The 20221-nt window shown below is 45.1% G+C and overlaps 1 protein-coding gene across 5 annotated transcripts; it reads left to right on the plus strand.

Annotated features, from left to right (window-relative positions):
• Positions 1-3494: 3494 nt before the first annotated feature.
• On the plus strand, positions 3495-19929 carry arvcfa (ARVCF delta catenin family member a). 5 transcript variants are annotated; one of them, XM_029708969.1, is made up of 18 exons: positions 3495-3651; positions 3895-4036; positions 7813-7983; positions 9076-9680; positions 10771-11249; positions 11342-11525; positions 11702-11819; positions 12000-12168; positions 12339-12356; positions 12663-12734; positions 17371-17498; positions 17740-17905; positions 18086-18278; positions 18397-18508; positions 18671-18758; positions 18866-18942; positions 19042-19160; positions 19248-19929. In XM_029708969.1, the coding sequence occupies exons 2-17, from the start codon at positions 4016-4018 to the stop codon at positions 19132-19134; spliced, it is 2694 nt and encodes an 897-aa protein (XP_029564829.1). In that variant the 5' UTR covers positions 3495-3651; positions 3895-4015; the 3' UTR covers positions 19135-19160; positions 19248-19929. The 5 variants fall into 5 exon arrangements, with proteins under 5 accessions (XP_029564829.1, XP_029564831.1, XP_029564830.1 ...); XM_029708971.1 differs by lacking the exon at positions 3495-3651 and having other exon boundaries at positions 3794-4036; positions 17755-17905; XM_029708970.1 differs by lacking the exon at positions 3495-3651 and having other exon boundaries at positions 3794-4036; positions 7819-7983.
• Positions 19930-20221: the final 292 nt, after the last annotated feature.

The following is a 20221-nucleotide window of genomic DNA, read 5'->3' on the forward strand; positions in this document are numbered from 1 at the left end:
ACCGCTTACACAGGGGTAGGTACTCAGAGTACTGAGAACATCAACAACCGCTTACACAGGGGTAGGTACTCAGAGTACACGAAAACATCAACAACCGCTTACACAGGGGTAGGTACTCAGAGTACTGAGAACATCAACAACCGCTTACACAGGGGTTAGGTACTCAGAGTACACGAAAACATCAACAACCGCTTACACAGGGGTTAGGTACTCAGAGTACTGAGAACATCAACAACCGCTTACACAGGGGTAGGTACTCAGAGTACACGAAAACATCAACAACCGCTTACACAAGGGTTAGGTACTCAGAGTACACGAAAAGACGGAACAGCCTTGGTTAACAGTAGCTCCTCCCTGCTGTAATATTTCAGTTTCTATGGTTCTGCAGTTGGCACTGGTCTTTTCTCTCATTCCGTTTATCACAGTACCGTGTGACATCACAGAACATGTATTGAGTCCCAAACAATGCACTATTCATGACCATTCATCTCTTCAGGTTAGATCACATAATAAATAGCTTATTGTCTCACTAATGACTGATGTTTTTCCACACTTCATTTGACATATCTGGGTTTTTTTAATGTAAAATTCTACCGTTCTTCAGACTCTGTGCATCCTTTCATCTTCCTTTTCTTCTCTCTCTCCTCCTGGATTGACCCCCCCCCCCTTCATTATGAAATGGTGCCCTCTACAACCGTGACCCTACTGTGTCTATTCAGTCTGAACGAGCTCTTTTGATCTTCACCAAGCTTGTAGGAATCATGACACTTCCACTGTCTGAAGTCTAGCGATGGGACCGCTTTAAAGGCCATTGATCAAATATTCATCTTGGCGTTCTGTTCATGTGTGTTTTTAACTTTGGCCCAGTTGCAGACCTCTGAGCTGCTGGTTCTGATGTAGTTTTAATACTCTGTTTCCCTCCCTCCCTCTCCTTCTCCATCTCTCACCCACTCCCTCTATCTCCCCCCCCTCTCTCTCTCTTACCCCCCCATCTCTCCCTCCCACTCCATCCCTCTCCTTCTCTATCTCTCACCCACTCCCTCTATCTCCCCTCCCTCTCTCTCTCTTACCCCCCATCTCTCCCTCCCACTCCATCCCTCTCCTTCTCTATCTCTCACCCACTCCCTCTATCTCCCCCCCCTCTCTCTCTTACCCCCCCATCTCTCCCTCCCACTCCCTCCCTCTCCTTCTCCTTCTCTCACCCACTCCCTCTATCTCCCCCCTCTCTTTCTCTTACCCCCCATTTCTCCCTCCCTCTCTCTCCTCGCGGTTTCTGTAGCCTGGGGTAAAATGTTAATGAGGAAGGCTGCTGTGAAGAGGAGGGTTTGTGGTTCGTTGAGTATGTGAAGTGGAGCAGATTCTGGTGTCAGAATAGTGCTATCTTACACCATGTTGTGGTTATGTTTGACCAATGATGATACAGTTATATCAGACGCACGCATGCATGCACCACTCATGATCACACACACACACACACACACACTCACACACACACACACACACACACACACACACACACACACACACACACACACACACACACACTCACACACTCACACACACACACACACACACACACACACACACACACACACACACACACACACACACTCCTAATTGATATGCCCCATCCATCAGGGTCATCAGTGCCTTTTTGATTGCCAGGTCCAGATTCCCATGCCACTGAAGCATTTCGTTTCCTCCCTGGGCTGTTTATGATGAAGCATTTCCTGTGATGACACCTGACAGGAAGGCTCAGTATAAATCATAACACCTTGTGTAGTTCAGCTCTCTGGGGCGCCCTGGTTTACATCCATTATTGATCACAATTCAAAGAGACTTGTATCTCATATATTATCTATAGAACTTCAACATTCTCTCGGCCCTTTGTTGGACTGTCTGCTTCAGGGGAATTTCCTTTCCTGAAGTTCCTTTTTCCTGTTTTTCTGTGAATTATTCTGATTTGCAGGTACTGCTAACTGGAAGACAGCACGTCAGGCACAGTATTATTAGTAGTCGGAGCGGAGAGGCTCTCAAGCTTACTGGCTCCACTCTGGGAAACCCTCCTTCCCACTGGGCACACACTGATTGAATCAACATTGTATCCACGCCGTTTTAAATGAAATGACGTTGAACCAGCGTGGAATAGACATTGAATTGACGTCTGTGCCCAGTGGGTTCTCTCAAGTCCTAGATATATTACCCTTTGTTATTTTTCGTTGCCTGGTCCTGCCATAGCCTACAACAGTGTTTCCCAACCAGGGGGTACTAGGGGGTACATGAGAAGACTCATGAGACCATAGGCTTACTGGTAAAACGCACATGAAGGGGTACTTCAGAGGTACTCCGGGCAGAGCAATCTTCAGTTGGTGGTACAGTAACCCAAAAAGATTGGTAACCACTGGCTAACACCAACGACTGCATATAGATCGTTGTCCCATGTTACGGCTCACTGTTGACCTTTATTGGTATTTCCAGATGTGGCTCAATTTAGTTGGACTACGCTGCTGCTGTGTCAACAGCAATATACCAATTCGCTTGAATCTCATTGGTTACAAGCGCATCTTATAATTGTGTATTTTAGCTGTCCTTAGATGTTAACTGCTCTGCTCATTAAACTAGCTGGGCTGTGAAGCCCGCGGGTCCTCCTTGTTAATTCTGCTAATGAATTAGCCTCGGTCACGTCAGACTTTCATAGAGGTGGCTGGGGGCAGTGGGGGGAGGGAGGAGGGTTTAGAACGGATGAAAGGGAATGTGTGATAGAGAGAAAGTGGGAATGAATGGATGTGAAGGAATGTAACGCTGAGCATGACAGAATGCCTGTCCATTTGAGCGCGTGATCCCCCTACTGTACTGTACAATATACTGTACGTACCATACATGCAGTGCTTCTGTGTGGGATGCATGGACATGCTGTGCATTGCTCGCTGTCCCCCTTGTATTTTCATCTGTATGTTTTGAAACTGTCATTCATAAGCCATCCTATTCCTGTAAGATTCAAATCAATGGTAAACATTTTGAGCAAGTGCTCATTAGACTATCACCATTTAGTCGACTATTTGTCTCTTTTTTCACTATGTCTAGCTTTCTGTTTTGGATTTGCAATTCACAGAGCATGAGTAGGGGCTTACATCACTCAAGGGTGTTTTCACAGATCACTATAGGGTAATAATGAGACGTTAGTGCCTCTTTAGATGACTGGGTTTAATATTGAAATGTAATGTTGTCTAATTTAATTGCATGCAAATATCTAGTTTCACTCGAGGCTGTTATCGCAGTATGCAGGGTAGCCTCTCTTTGTCTGCTGCACCCTTTGCCTTCCTCTCCTCCATCCCTCCATCCTTCTCTCCCTCCATCCCCTTTTTCCATCCGTCCCTCCCTCTGTCCTGCACATGGGTGACAGGGCTGGGCTAGAGCAGCCTTCTTCCTGCTCCAGCTGCATCTGTTTGCCAGCCCAGAGGGAACTGTGTGTGTGTGTGTGAGTGAGTGAGAGAAGCAGGCTCCTGGGGAGAAAGCGCACAGATTGCTTTCCACTAACTGGATATACTCACCCCTTTTCTTATAGGGTTCAGCAGTATTTGTTTTCGTTTGATTTAACCAACATCTTGCTGCTAACCTTGGATGCAGCTGTTTGTATGACAGCAGAGAGGGGTGTGTAATGATGAGATTGCCTGTTTTTTGTTGTTGATTCAGCATCTCTTTCATGGGGGAGAGTGCAGAATCAATCTGAGATCACTGTGTGAATATGTGAGAGAGTGTGTGTGCGTGTGTGTGCGTGAGAGAGAGAGAGAGAGAGAGGGAGTGTGTGTATGTGCCTGCGTGCCCGTACGTGCGTTAGTGAGAGCCCGGGAGGAAGGATGGCTGCTCATGTCTGAACTGCCTCCATGCTCGCAGGGAAAGGGAAAAGTCAGGGGAGAAAACAGCAGGAGGAGGGAAACAGGCGCGGTGCTCTCTTCTCACTGGGGAAGGATTCTGTCCATCATTCGGTAGGAAAGCTAATCAAAGGGATTTGGCAATGCCTGCAGAGGTGAAAGAGGTAAGTGTTTTGATTTAGTATTTGTTTTCTCTTCACTACCCTCCCTCTTTTCCCGCCGACGCTTTTCCTACAGGAGCCCAGTCCACAGCTGTTCTGTATTCTGTTCTATTCGGTAAGCTATAGGCTTCTCTCGTAGTACGAAGGGGAAAGCGTTCTTTTCTCCCCTCAGATCAGTGTGTTGCAGTCTACTTGTGTGTGCTCAGGGACATGCTCTTAACGCCTCTGTTCAGTGTGTATGCTGCAGGACATATGGAGAGGCTGTCAATCATGGTAACATTATGAGAGGAGGCTGAGTGATAACCACCCACAGGGGAATGTGCTGCTGCTGCTGCATACGTTTTTATCACCCAGCACACCGCCAGCTAGCCACTGGAAGTTAGAATTACATCAAATATACCCACGCAGTATTGAACTGTTTGTTGTCCAGGGGGCTTCCTGGCTCCTGCATCCTGCACGGACAAAGACGAGGGACGAGCGGTTTCCTCATTCTCAATGGAAATGAGTCTTGGCACAGCGGTGAATGAGATGGGATATCCTGTCGTCATCATGCTGTAATGCCTAGCTGCTCTGCAGTGGCTCTCTCAGGCTGCTGTGGCTGGATAATGCTGTGTTTGGGTCATGTGGACGGAGAATGTTTTCCTCCCAAGTCTTGACAACCAAACAAAAACAAGTCAACTTCGTGCCCCTCTAATTCGGGGGGGGGGGGGGGGGTCTATTGTGACACATTATAGCTCGGTGTTTACCGCAATGTTGTGCACACAGTCACTTCACATCAAGTACTGGAGCGATACACATTTCTCTCTCCTCTATCTGACGAAGACAAATTGACTGCATTGTCAGTGGTAATTCCAAAAGGGTCGCAGCTTCTCCTCTGAGCTACATTAATATTGAGATAGAGGGCATGCATTTTCTCCCTCCCCTGCGTGATTCGTCTATCGTAATGAGCTTGTGACAAGTATTAGATGTGGCTTGCGTCTGGAGTGCCCTTGAGCCGGCCACTAAATCTGAACTCACTCAGCAGAAGATCAGACTGTTGGCCTTTCCACTATAATGTGGTGCAGTCAGCCTTGATTTGACAGTTGGCTGGAACAAGACTCTAATCGTGTCACTTTGTCCCCTGCTTCAGTGCCTCTAACATCTATCTCCTGCATCTCATTTGTAAACAGCAGCAAATACAGTCTGTAGACATATGAGGATAGTTGGTTGATGTGATGGGGGAACAGTGTTGGAAGGCTCTGGATCTGTTGAAAGGCTAATCTGAAAACAGGGCCAGGTGGGAATTTCTCACAGTCCCTAACCTCACTATACATCCCTCTTTGCCTCTATCAAACCCTGTTACCATCTCTCAATCCCTCCATCAAGCCTTCCTTAGAGAACAGAGATACCCTGCCTTTAGCTGGCTAGTTAGTTATTTATTTATCTCTGCTTTACAATACCTCCAATCATTTATCCCTCCAGGGCTGTTTAAGACTGCATTCTCTCTCTCTCTCTCTCTCTCTCTCTCTCTCTCTCTCTCTCTCTCTCTCTCTCTCTCTCTCTCTCTGTCTCTCTCTCTCTCTCTGCTGTGTGTCCACCATGGGGCTTTCATCTCTCCTTCTTTCTCTCTACGACAGATTTATTGGCATGAAGATGAGGATTATGTTTGGGAAATGGAGGCTGCGAGTGAATCAGCTCTCCCATCACATGAATGAGTTTTATAACTGCAGATTCTGAGGACTATTTTACATGCAGCCCCCTACTATTTACCTTGGATTCGTTGAAGTTGGGATACTGCTGAATTCACTTGTATGTACAGTATGTTGGAATACTGTTGAATTCACTTTTATCTACAGTATGTTGGAATACTGTTGAATTCACTTTTATCTACAGTATGTTGGAATACTGTTGAATTCACTTTTATCTACAGTATGTTGGAATACTGTTGAATTCACTTTTATCTACAGTATGTTGGAATACTGTTGAATTCACATTTATTTACAGTATGTTTCTGTAAGGGCTCGATTCAACCCATATCGCAGAAGTTCAGCACTATAGCGAGATTGGAATTGAAAGGCAATGTTCCCATGTTCGTAGAGAATGCATTCATGGTAAAACCCTGCATATGTCATCTCAATTGGAAATATCACCTTTATCATCACTGAATCGAGCCCTAACAGGCAAACCTGATATTTTCATTTGTTCCTGCACAGTAAGATTGAGAGCACTTTCATTTAGAACGGTGAGATATGATGCAATGCATTTTATGTCAGATTATCTGCTGGCTTGCAAGAGATATTGGCACATAAATCAATATTCTCCCTTATGGTGAATGGAGTTCTGCTCATTAGCATATTGAATAAGATCTCAGATTCAGACAACCTTGGGTATTAGTATGTGATCAAAACAGAATCTTCCGTGTCTGAACACTATTTAGTATGCAAAAGCACGTCAACATTAATAATGGGTAATTTTGTTCATATTTGATGCCTCTTTAGTCTCTTTATAGATCCATTTGAAGTTGTTTATGTTTTATATTCAATAGATTCCTAGTTTGAGGAAAACAACAAGTTAACTTAAATAAATAAGCATAAATCAGTAAATGACTGTGTGTCTCAGGCAAGCTGCTGGAGAGGGCTGATTAAAGACAGGACAGTGTTATATCTCAGTACTTATACCAAACCATTCCTCCTCATTCATCCACATAATGGCATCATTACTCTTTTAACAAATCAAGTCTCTCAGCACCTGAACCTCCACAATTACAACAGCCTGCTCTCCTCTTTGCCATTCCCCACACACGTCCGCACATCAGTATGGAAAGGCTGAATAGCTTTGTGTCTTACACTATACAGTGAGGGGGTGTTTGAAAGAGAGGGCTTAAAAATGAACAACATGCGAGCAGTCAGCAGGGGAAGTGAAAGGTCAGCAGAATGGCAGCAGCAGATTGGTCAACGGGGTGAGAGGGCCTCAAGAGAGGTCAAACAGACGCTGGTTTTATTAAACAGGTGGAGCTCATTCTCACATTTAGATAATACCCTCTCTTGCTCTCACCGGCCTGTCACCTTTAGTTTGTATTTATTTCTCCCTCTCTTTACAAAGGATACTGGGCACCCTCCCTCTCCTTCTCTTTCGCTCTCTATCTCCCTCTCCTCTCTCTCTTGCTCTCTCTCTCTCTCTATCTCCCTCTCCTTCTCTTTCGCTCTCTATCTCCCTCTCCTCTCTCTCTTGCTCTCTCTCTCTCTCTCTCTCTATCTCCCTCTCCTTCTCTTTCGCTCTCTATCTCCCTTCTCCTCTCTCTCTTGCTCTCTCTCTCTCTCTCTATCTCCCTCTCCTTCTCTTTCGCTCTCTATCTCCCTCTCCTCTCTCTCTTGCTCTCTCTCTCTCTATCTCCCTCTCCTTCTCTTTCACTCTCTATCTCCCTCTCCTCTCTCTCTTGCTCTCTCTCTCTCTCTCCCTCTCTCCCTCTTCTCTTTCGCTCAATCTCCTTCTCCTGCTCTTGCTCTCTCTCTCTCTATCTCTGTTTCTCTCTCTTGCTCTCTCTCTATCTACCTGTCCTCTCACTCTTTCTCTCTCTCTCTCTCTCTCTCTCTCGCTTTCTCACTCGCTCACTCTCTTTCTCTGCGAAACGTTCTCTCCTAAGCTTAGGATGTCTAACTAAATCTCTTCCCTTTGCTGTGTATCAAACTCTCGACCCTGCACTTGGTCTGCAGTCGGATATGTCTCCAACCCTCTACCCTGTGCTATGTGCTTGCCTGCTGCGTAGGAGTGTGTATCCAACTCGTTCCTCTGTTGTGTAGGAGCAGATCCCTGAGGGGCCCTCGTCTCTGTCGGCTATAACCCTGGAGACCAAGGAATCACATGTGGAGCCTGCAGACGATGACCTGAACACACCCACCTCCAACTCCTCTGTTGTCACCTCCACCAATGGCAGCTCCACTGCAGAGACAGAGGCACCACAACACACAGAGGTTCCCACTCTTCAATATACTGATCCCCTATGGACTATTTACTTCATTTAGCAATCAGTCATCGTCTAAGCTCAGCCAGTTGATCTCTACAGTACATCTCTCCCAGGATCATACCGTAATCATTATCTACTGGAATCCGAAGCACGGATTAGTCCTCCATTATATCTCCAATAAAACACCATCCCTGTGCATTACGATTGATGTCAGAACAATGGGAAACATGAACTATACAGTGTAATACATCTGCAGCTGTGGTGAACCATGATGTGTTTTTAATCTGAACCATCCGCCAGAAACAAATTGCTATTCAACAGAATGTAAATCTAAAGGCCTCTCAGACAGCTTTCTGAACTGAAGGCTGTATTGTGCCAAGCTGCCAGAACTTCCCTTGGGGAAATAGCAGCTAACACTATTGTATCTCAGGGCCAGAGAATGCCACAAAGCTTATCCTAGTGTAGAATTTCCACAATACTATTCATCAGACTATTTGAGTCATCTGACGTCATACGTATTTACATCATATTCATAGTTGTGCAAGATAAAAACACAGATTGCATGTTGGTCTTGCTGGTTGTGAAACTGTTAACATCAAAATCCACTTCCATCAAACAGACCATTTTAATTTCCTGCAATTTACTCTAGTACTCAACAGTAGCTGGACCTCAGCTTGTTTCATCACAGTCCAATCTAAACTAATTTCCAACTGGGGAAATACATTATTCACTGGCAGCCAAGCAGAATGAATTATCTACTCGCCTACTTCAAAGCCAGGAATCTGTTGTAATAAAAATGATGGATAATTCCTGTAAGACGAGAGCTTGTGGGGGATTTTTTGGTTTGTTTAATGCAGGGTTAAATGTTTATCAAACTGTGCCATTTTGTGCTCTCTGCTGTTGGGGGGAAAAACGTTTGTAGTAGATTTGGTGGTAGTATTGATAAACGTGGTTGTGTTTATTTGAGGCAGTGAGTGCATCTTTAGGATGGCGTCTCATAGACGTGGCTGAGGCTGTGGTGGAGATGGAATATTAGATCCCACCATTGGGGCAGTCTGACTGGTGTATTGAAATGAACCATATGCCTTCCTCTCTACAGGACCCCAAGGCTGTGGAACTGGCGAATGACCAGGCAGACACTCCGAACACCCCAGACACACCCACCCCCCAGCTTCCCCCGGTTACCCAGGTTCCCATGTGTCCAGACAACCCATCTCTGCAGCCCATCCCCCTGACCAACGTCCAACACTCCTCTGAGTCCCTCACCCCCCTTATCACAACCACTGCTACCATCACCACTCTCCCCCCTCCCTACAACAACACCGACCGTGATCCCAACACAGAGATCCATGAGAGGCAGAAAAACATCTACACCCTCCCTGACCCTCCCTTTCCTGGCCTTGGAAGTGATATGTGTTCTGGGTATGGCAGCCTGTCTCGAGGAGGTGTCCACCACAGCTCCCTCCACACCTACTGGCCCTCCAGGAACTACCAGACCCAGCCCGGAGGCCACTACACCCTGCCCCTACCCAGGGACAACTACAGCCAGGTGGGCCTGACTAACCAGACCGAGGGGGAACTACCAGGGGACGCCCAGGATGTAAAGGCTGACTACCCCACCTCCAGCTACGCCACCCTGGGGGGAATCCACTATCTCAGACCCATCACTACCATGGAGCTCCTGATGGAGCCTTCCAGAACCAGGTTAGGATATGGGCTAGCTAGTTCGGCACATGCATGACAGTAGAACTACCTAGCAGCATATCCAAGCTAAAAAGACTGGTGACCATGTTATCTCAGCTCTATGGTAGGTGATGGAATCCATTGATTCAAATTCAAGTCCTTTATTCCCATTAAAATGAGTTATTTACATTCAGAGAATGGACAGTAGGAAAAGGACATTTAATGTGTGGCGCGCAAATATCAATAACCTCTCTGTAAATGAGTTTACCCTTGACAAAGGCTAATGCTTTCTCAAGACAGGGCATCGATTTTTGCTGTGTGTAAGTAGTCATTTGAAAAGGAAGACACATTCTGTGTATTGTTTGCTACTGACCAATAGAACAGTCCTATACACTATCATTATCTTCATTCACCACATAAATGCTGTTTTCAGTGAAGAGATAACACTGGAGAGTACACTTCATCATACACCGACCCTCAAACTCTGATTATGTAGCTTATGAACACATTTAAAAAAAATAAAAAAAGAGGAGACTAGAAAATTATACTATTCGACTCAACACAGCTCAGTATGGCTTGAAACTGCATGAGTGGATTTCCGTATATTGCGTTCCATAATAGTGAGCCCCAGTGGGAGCTTCTGGCTGCTGTAGTCCATGTGATGGGGCGAGACAGATGGCCAGCAGTTTAGGAGCAGGTGGTAACAATCAGGGGAGGCCACCAGTCAATAAATAAGAAGGTTACACCTGTGTCACTGACTGACAGCAGCACTTTCCTCAGCTTGTAAGCTGTCAGTGAGCTGTTTACAGACGATACTTAACTATCTGGCGCTCTATCGCTTCCCCGCCTATCTTCTGCTCGCTCTCTTTCTCGCCATCTATCTGGAACTCAAGCTGTCGAGATAAAATATATGTTTGCACAACTTTTCAGAGAACATACAAGAGACAATAACGGCGACTGTTCAGCAAACAACATCTAATTGCTTTCTGTGCTTTCTGTGCTTTCTGTGCTTTCTGTGCATTCTGTCTGTCTCTACATATAGGCCCATCTCTTGTCCTTGTCTCAGCCCCCCCTCCCCACTTAACCCCTCCTTCCATCTATATTTCTCCAGAGGGGGATACGAGGAGGCCCTCATGTCCCAGGTGGACGGGGACCCCACCTCCTTCTTCCAGGCCATGTCCAGGGCCCAGATGCTTCAGTTCCCCCACAAGCGCTGCAGCATGGTCAGCCTGGACAGCATCCGTAAGGACCCCCGCTGGAGGGACCCCAACCTGAAGGAGGTCATCACCATGCTCAGCCACCCCATGGACCCGGTCAAGTCCAACGCCGCCGCCTACTTGCAGCACCTGTGCTACGAGAACGACCACATAAAGCAGGACGTCAGACAGCTGAAGGGGGTTCCAGTACTGGTGGGCCTCCTGGACCACCCTAAAGCCGAGGTCCACCGCAAGGCCTGTGGAGCCCTGAGGAACATCTCCTACGGGAAAGACCACCACAACAAGGTGGCCATCAAGAACTGTGACGGCATCCCGGCCCTGGTCAGACTGCTGAGGAAGTCCAGTAACATGGAGGTCAGAGAGCTGGTCACAGGTACAATGAGCCTATGACAAAAGATTCACCCTGATTACCCAAACACCTTCTGTTTAGCATTCGGACAAATCGCATATACTTTTTACCTATAGGGACCCTGTGGAACCTCTCCTCCCATGAGCCTCTGAAGATGATGATCATCAACCACGGGCTCCAGACGCTGACTGATGAGGTCATCATCCCCCACTCTGGCTGGAGGAGAGACCCTACTGAGCACTCCAGACCCCAGGAGACAGAGTGGACCACCGTGTTCAAGAACACCTCAGGATGTCTCAGGCAAAGTATAGCAACTACATAGATGAAAAGATAATGGAACCTTACACAAGAACTATTTCAGGGTTCATTGCTCCCTAAATTGGACGTTTCTAAATTGGACGTAATGGTAAATGAGATACTGATAGCGGTGCTATGCTAACTTAATCCGCTCCACTAATAGAGCTGTGCTCCCTCAGGAACGTGAGCTCAGATGGGGCAGAGGCTCGCCAGAGACTGAGGGAGTGTGAGGGGCTGGTGGACGCACTCCTCCATGCCCTTCAGTCAGCTGTCGCACACAAGGAGACCGACAATAAGGTGAACGCAGACACAGTTGAGCACGTGTAAATCCCAACGAAAACACTATAGCGGGAATGCGAATCGGTACATTAACCAAAAGTATTCTGGACCACGTATGAGAATCAGACCCTCCCTATATTCTATGCATCTGCTGTCTGTGATGAGCATCTTTGTGTTGTTTATCCTCCTCTCTCTCAGTCGGTAGAGAACTGTGTCTGCATCCTGAGAAACCTCTCCTACCACGTCCACAAAGATGTGCCGGGGGCGGAGAGATTTCAGGAAGCCGTGGCCAATCAGGTGCCAGGGTTAGGAGGGAACCAGAAGAAAAAGAAGGAGGCAGACTGTTTTGGAGGGAAGAAGCCGAAGGGTGAGTTGAATCTGACCTCATGATGGCGCTATATGAATGGTTGTCAAGCAGTTTGCACAACACATAATACGTAGTAGAATTGTGGGATTTCTGGTGTGTACTCTGTGTTGCTATACTAATGTCTTCCTTATTTATCTTTTGTTTTGTTTCCTTCCATCCCCATTCAATAGAGGAGTGGTTCAGTCAAAGTAAGTCTGTCTGAATGAATGATATTTGACAATCTGAAAATCCATAATAATGTTCTGTCAACTATGAGAAACCAGGACCTCTGTGGTTGCTTGCCCTGTTGTCTGCCTCAAGACTTGAGCTCCAATGGAAGACCTAGGGTTTTCTGACTCATCGTCAGAAAAGATTTCTACACATTCCATGTCTCTATACACTTTCCATGTTTTGATCTTTCCTATTTATTGTGTGTGTGTGTGTGTGGTTGCGTGTGTGTGGTTGCGTGTGTGTGGTTGCGCGTGTGTGGTTGCGTGTGTGTGTGTTTCGTCTAGGCTGGAGAAATGGACCAAGTGATAAAAAATATGGTACTCTGGATTTACCCAAATGCACAGAACCAATGAAAGGTATGGAACATCTTTAGTGATCTGTGGATTGGTCAAGATTCAAGACATGCATTTATGTAACTTCACGACGCATTTCAAAGACCTACATTGTACAAAGCCTTAATCTAGTCATGAGGCATTTGGAAAGGGTATTTGTGCATGATGTAGAATAGTTTCCAATGTGTTGTACTGTCAACAAGAAGTGGTTGGATTGTATTGGAAACATTCAGACATAACAATAGGTTGTAACAATAGGTTGTCTGAATGTTTTCGCAGAACTACATGGTCCGTACATACGTACCATGCGTCAGTTACTGTATGAGTACAATATAATATGGAATAGCTTGGTGGGATTGCTGTGGCAACTCAAGAGACGTATACTGTGAATACTGTACTTCTGTGTTTGAGATGGAGCCGTGTAGACAGCTAGTAGAGCCTATGTTCAGCATCAAATGAAGGGACGATTGAATGTATTTTGTGTCACAATGTGAGGATAAGGCACTATAGCTGCCTTTTTTATGTCAAAAATCATGTGTAATATCGCAGACTATTGACAGGATTCTAAACTAGTCAATGACATTCAAAAGTTCCAACAGAAGATTATACCTTAGTAAAACAGAGAGTTGTATAACTGATTAGATTATACCTTAGTAAAACAGAGAGTTGTATAACTGATTAGATTATACCTTAGTAAAATCGAGAGTTGTATAACTGATTCGATTATACCTTAGTAAAAAAAGAGAGTTGTATAACTGATTAGATTATATAACTCTCTTCAATATGGCATTGGAACATAATCAGATACATGAATATACATATACAGACAAAATCATTCCCTGAGCATGGTTGATGCCTTTTGATGTAGAAGTCCAGTTAGGTTTAAAGGGAAGGTTTGGTCGTGGCCCACCAGAACTTGTGTGAGAAGGTTTCTGATGACAAAGGGAACGGGCACTGCTCGATGGAACTGTGTAGCCAGTCAGGTATTATACAGGTATGTAGAAAATCTTATACCCTCCACAGAACCTGTGTGTATGGCTGTGCAGACATCCCACACTCCTGCCTGCGGCTGCAATCAATGTGATAAGAAGGTTACATGCCTAGGTCAGGATTAGACAGCACGTAAGTCTCCCAGCCAGAGGCAGCCTATCAGCATCTTCGGCTTCAGCTGGCTGAATATCATTGGAAAGCCTCTGGAGGACAGCCTGTGAGAGAATTCCTGAGTATTTCGATTCCTTCTATAGTCCAGCATGACTGCTGGGGATGTGTGTGTAGCTGGAAGCCTCTCACTCCAGTAGAATACTACAGTCTGTGAATATGGTTGAGGTGAGTGGTGGTACCGTTTGTAGCAGACAAGAGCTCTGAGAGCTCATAAGAGTTGGAACCCGAAGCGCACCCATTGGTTAATAATGCAATAGTGATCCATGTTTACATGTAGTTTGGGTTTTTGCGTGAAAGTTTGGAAAAACATTTAGTTTTCTTTATGCATATGTAATATCACGCACAGTCCAAATCCCTTTGCCAGGCAGAATATTCCTTCAACATAAAAGCAGTGTGAATATCTAAAATGTACGCACACAAACATGGCTGAGCTTTAATTGGGGGTATTATCTATGTTGTGTACATTATACTGTATAGTCTTTCTGAAATACTAAGCCAATAATAATTTTGAGCTTCATAGCCTAACTGTGTAAGACTACATATATTCTCTAGAGCAGTGGTTCCCGAACTTTTTATAGTCCCGTACCCCTTCAAACATTCAACCTCCAGCTGCGTATCCCATCTAGCACCAGGGTCAGCACACTCTCAAATGTTGTTTTATTAAACATAACAATGAGTGTGAGTTTGTCACAACCCGGTTCGTGGGAAGTGACAAAGAGCTCTTATAGGACCAGGGCACAAATAATAATATAATAACAATCAATAATTTTGCTCTTTATTTAACCGTCTTACATATAAAACCTTATTTGTTCATCAAAAATAGTGAATAACTCACCACAGCTTAATGAGAAGGGTCTGCTTGAAAGGATGCACATAACTCTGCAATGTTGGGTTGTATTGGAGAGAGTCTCAGTCTTAAATCATTTCCCACACACAGTCTGTGCCTGTATTTAGTTTTCATGCTAGTCAGAGCCGAGAATCCACTCTCACATAGGTACGTGGTTGCAAAGGGCATCAGTGTCTTAACAGCACAATTTGCAAAGGCAGAATACTCTGAGCGCAGCCCAATCCAGAAATCTGGCAGTGGCTTCTGACTGAACTCAAGAACCGCTTGTTGCAATTTCGATGAGGCTCTCTTGTTCAGATATCGGTAAGTGGACTGGAGGCAGGGCATGAAAGGGATAACGAATCCAGTTGTTTGTGTCATCTGTTTCGGGAAAGTACCTGCGTAGTTGCGCACCCAACTCACTCAGGTGCTTCGCAATATCACATTTGACATCGTTCTTAACCTTGTTCATTTCCACAGAAAAAAATCATACAATGATGGAAAGACGTGTGTTGTCCTTGTTAATGCAGACAGAAAAGAGCTCCAACTTCTTAATCATAGCCTCAATTTTGTCCTGCACATTGAATACAGTTGTGGAGAGTCCCTGTAATCCTAGATTCAGATCATTCAGGCGAGAAAAAACATCACCCAGATAGGCCAGTCATGTGAGAAACTCGTCATCATGCAAGCGGTCAGACAAGTGAAAATGATGGTCAGTAATGAAAACTTTAAGCTCGTCTCTCAATTAAAAAAAATGTGTCAATACTTTGCCCCTTGATAACCAGCGCACTTCTGTATGTTGTAAAAGCGTTACATGGTCGCTGCCCATATCATTGCATAGTGCAGAAAATAGTTCAGGGGCCTTGCTTTAACAAAGTTAACCATTTTCACTGTAGTGTCCAAAACGTCTTTCAAGCTGTCAGGCATTCCCTTGGCAGCAAGAGCCTCTCGTGAATGCTGTAGTGTACCCAAGTGGCGTCAGGAGCAACTGCTTGGACGCGCATTACCACTCCACTATGTCTCCCTGTCATGGCTTTTGCGCCATCAGAACAGATACCAACACATCTTGACCACCAAAGTCAATTTGATGTCACAAAGCTGTCCAGTACTTTAAAAATATCCTCTCCTGTTGTCCTGGTTTCCAGTGGTTTGCAGAAGAGGATGTCTTCCTTAATTGACCCCCCATAAACGTAACGGACATATACCAGGAGCTGTGCCAGGCCCGCCACGTCTGTTGACTCATCCAGCTGTAATGGATAGAATTCACTGGCTTGTATGCAAAGCAGTAGTTGTTTCAAAACATCTCCTGCCATGTCACTGATGCGTCGTGAAACAGTGTTGTTTGATGAAGTCATTGTCTGTATAGTTTTCTGGGCCTTTTCCCCCAGCATTGTCCCAGCCATATCCGCGGCAGCAGGAAGAATTAAGTCCTCCACAGTAGTATGGGGCTTACCTGTCCTAGCCACTCGGTAGCTCACCATATAAGACACTTCTAGCCCCTTCTTATTAATGGTATCTGTGCTTTTATACATGACTTACTACTCAAAAGTTGTCTTAATTCTGGCTCAAAAAACTCTTGTGGCTTATTTTTCTAATTGGCATGTTTTGTTTCTAAATGTCTGCGCAAGAGTGAAGATTTCATTGAGTTGTGAGATACTTTTGCACGTATAATACACTGTGGCTGAGGAAAGGCACTACTCCCAATATAAGGAACCCCAAATCAATATAGTTCTCATCATCTTTGCGCCTCTACGATGGTCCAACGTCCCTGTCTGTTGTTCAGTGCTTTCCCGGTAAGGGCTGCATCAGATTCACAACTGTCAGTGTCCATGCTAGCTGGGCTAACAACAAATGTAAAATTACAACTTGTGTCGTCGACAGGTGCAGGTCTGCTGGTAGCAGCAGTACTACCAGTAGAGCTGGTATGTGTCTCTATGGACGCTGGCCCACTTCTTTTAACCATTTATCAATTTTCATGCAAACGGAATGAGCAGCAGTTTTGTTTGGCTACATACGGACTGTTCGTGGAATTCCCGTGAGAGAGTAACGGTTAATGTGATTGGATGTTAATTATATGACTAGGCTACCTGTATTTGACATTGACATTTTTGGCAGTGAAACGAGGCTACTCTGGCGAGAAAAAAAACTCACCCCGTTGGAAAATATAGATGGACTGTTTGAAAATGTGATGAAAAAAATAAATAAATAATTTGTCTTTGACTTCATAGGAAACTGCACTGCATTTTTCATATTATCCTGCTTTGACTCTTCTCACTTTGGCCGCAAAACTCCAAGCTGTCTGAAAATGTATACTCTACTACATAAAACAAACCGTATGGGACAAGTCCTCAGTTTTATCTCATCTGTGTTTCACTATGAAGTCTGAAATTAGCCTTTTAAGTGCTTAACTCTATTTGCTGGTTACTGATCCAACCTTCTGTTGACTTGTGGTTACTGATCCAACCTTCTGTTGACTGGTGGCTTGAAAACCACTGTGTCTCATCATACCAGTTCCAATGTATCTGAGAGTTCTCTGTGCTTCTCTCTCTCATTCCCTCCCTCCCTCCCTCCCTCCCTCCCTCCCTCCCTCCCTCCCTCCCTCCCTCCCTCACTCACTCACTCACTCACTCACTCCCTCACTCCCTCCCTCCCTCCCTCTCTCTCTCTCTGTAGGTCTGGAGCTGCTTTACCAGCCAGAGGTGGTGAGGCTGTACCTGTCTCTCCTCACTTGCAGTCAGAACCACAACACCCTGGAGGCAGCAGCCGGAGCGCTGCAGAACCTCGCTGCAAGACACTGGGCTGTGAGTGAAGGGCAATCGTAGAAGCAGTTGATCTGAGGCTGTGGGAGAACAGACTGTTTGTTTCTCTTTCTCTCTCTCTCTCTCTTGCTCTCTGTGTGAAGGGTTGATTAAGTGTGATTGAATTGTGGTTGAAAAACTATAATGTGTATACAAGTATGAGTATGTATTAATAATCATAAGTAGCACAATAGGACTTTACAAAATGTCATACATTACACCCTTCTATTATTCTCTCTCTCTGTGCCTTTGCTCAAAGTGGTCCAGTTACATCCGGGCCACAGTGAGGAAGGAGAAAGGTCTGCCTGTCCTGGTGGAGCTACTGCGTTCAGATGGTGATAAAGTGGTCCGGGCTGTAGCTATTGCTCTCCGCAACCTGGCCATAGATCGCCGCAACAAAGACCTCATAGGTACATAGACGCACACGCACACACGCACACACACACACGCACACACACGCACGCACACACGCACACACACACACACACACACACACACACACACACACACACACACACACACACACACACACACACACACACACACACACACAAGTGATACATGATTTGACCATTTTCTTTTCCCCACAGGGAGTTATGCCATGAGGGACCTGGTCAGTAACCTGCCCTGTGGTCAGCAGAGGCCAGCCAAGAACCTGGAAGGGGACACAGTGGTGGCCATTCTGAACACTATCCATGAGATCATCTCAGACAGCCCAGAGAACGCCCGCGGTCTCATACAGGGCCACGCCATCCAGAAACTGGTAGCCATCAACAAGACAAGGTAGATTTTCATAGCATAGTATCTTTGGTGTTGGTTTCAATGGGCTAGATGCTCAGTCCACAGTGCTGTGCTTTCTCCTTTATGCTGGCTCTGGTTTATTCTGTTGTTTCTTTGCTAGCCAATCTGGGCGAGAGACCAAAGCAGCATCTCATGTCCTGCAGACAGTGTGGGCTTACAAGGACCTAAGAAACAGTCTCTACAAGGGAGGCTGGAACAAGAGCCACTTTAAGGTATGGCATGGCATGCTGTAGAAGGCTCTATTCCCCATTCACTACACAGTCCAAATGGGTGGCACAAACACAACTCTGTTATTGATTTGTAACTTGAGCACTGTATGGGACAAAATTAGTTCCTAATGGCATACTGTGTGTTCTCTCTTTTTTTACTCTCAGCCAACAACTAGTGGAATGTCCAAAAAACCCAAGAGCGGCAAGTCAGGCTATGATGACATCACACTGCCTCTGATGGAGAAAAATCAAGGTCACCATGAGACTGTAGCTTCAGCATAAGTGTGGGTGTGCCTATTCCTTGTTTGTCATTTGAATGTAAAATGGCCTTTGTTTAGTGTATTCTCTCTGTCTGAGCAGATGGATACTCCACTGTGGAGCAGGGGGACAGAGTGGGTGATGGGCCAGGCCACATGATGGAGAGAGAGCCTCTCCAGGTCAGTAACACTGCACAGAACGCCTTACTATACATAAGGTCAGGAGTTCTTCAATGGTGACTCACATTTAACTAAACACACACTCACATTTTGTTGTAGAGTATCCCAGAGAGGAAGCACTTCATCCGGGCTGGAAGGCCTGCAGTGGGCCTGGTGGAGCGCAAACCTCCACCCCTCGACTCCTGGGTCTGAGACTGGTAGAAGGGATTGTAGTGCAGGTAAATCCAATTTCATTGAACTATTTTAGGATTGATGTTTTACACATTGGTGTGATGCATGTCCTTTGTCTTTTTTCTTTTTTGCAGGAGATGTGCTGGTAAAAGAGGAAGTGAAACGTCAACATTTGTGGAGGTCATTGTGGTGTTTATTCTTTAGATGGACATTCTGTAGGTCAACTCACCATTTAGGACAACATGGTTATTCTCCCCCCAGCAAATCAGAATGGAGTGAATATGGACTTGCATTTACATTTTCAATGTGAAATTCTGACTGTAGTTGATCAGAGCCTCTCCTACTTAGAAAATAAATAAATGTGCACATACGGGACAGCGGGATGAGTGGAGTGACACAGCTGAATGTAGGCCAGGAAGTTAGGATTTGTCAAAACATTATTGTTTTATTTACCTGACCTGCCCTACTCTAGAATGAACATGCTGTATTGTTTTACTCCTGCAAGGTGTGTATCCGTTTTATGTGAGAGACTAGTTGGAAATGGGATTGTACATGTGTAATAAAAGATTGTTAATATTCTAAATGAAGGCATTTATATTGTAATATTCATTGTAATATTCATGTTATTTATTAACAGTTGTGAACGTTATCTTGGAACCACAAATACAATGGATACCTCCATATAATAATATACTAAGTAATAGTGACATTTTATCAGGAGCTGACTCGATGACTTTGCTTTATGCAGTGTTTGTTCTTGCATCGCGATGTGAAATTGATAATGTTAGCAAATAAAATCCATAATTTCTCATTCAATTTCTCAACGTTATATGGACTTCATTTATACTGTATTTTCTGTTCTTCTCGTCTTTCTGTTAGGACAAGGGCGAGGGGTTTATTCAACATGTATGCTAGGGAATTTATCATTCACGCAGCATGTTGCTTAGGTGTTGCGCTATAGTCATTTTACGTTCAGCACCGGACAGCTCCATATATTTATACTATATATGGTCGCTGTGCTGGAACGAGAATAGAAACAAGGTGGAAAAGCTGCTCGAGCAATAATGCATTTTTTAAAGAATTCTGCCGTTGATGATGTCACTTCTTT

This window comes from Salmo trutta, chromosome 23 (genome assembly GCF_901001165.1).
Source record: "Salmo trutta chromosome 23, fSalTru1.1, whole genome shotgun sequence".
Lineage (NCBI taxonomy): Eukaryota > Metazoa > Chordata > Actinopteri > Salmoniformes > Salmonidae > Salmo > Salmo trutta.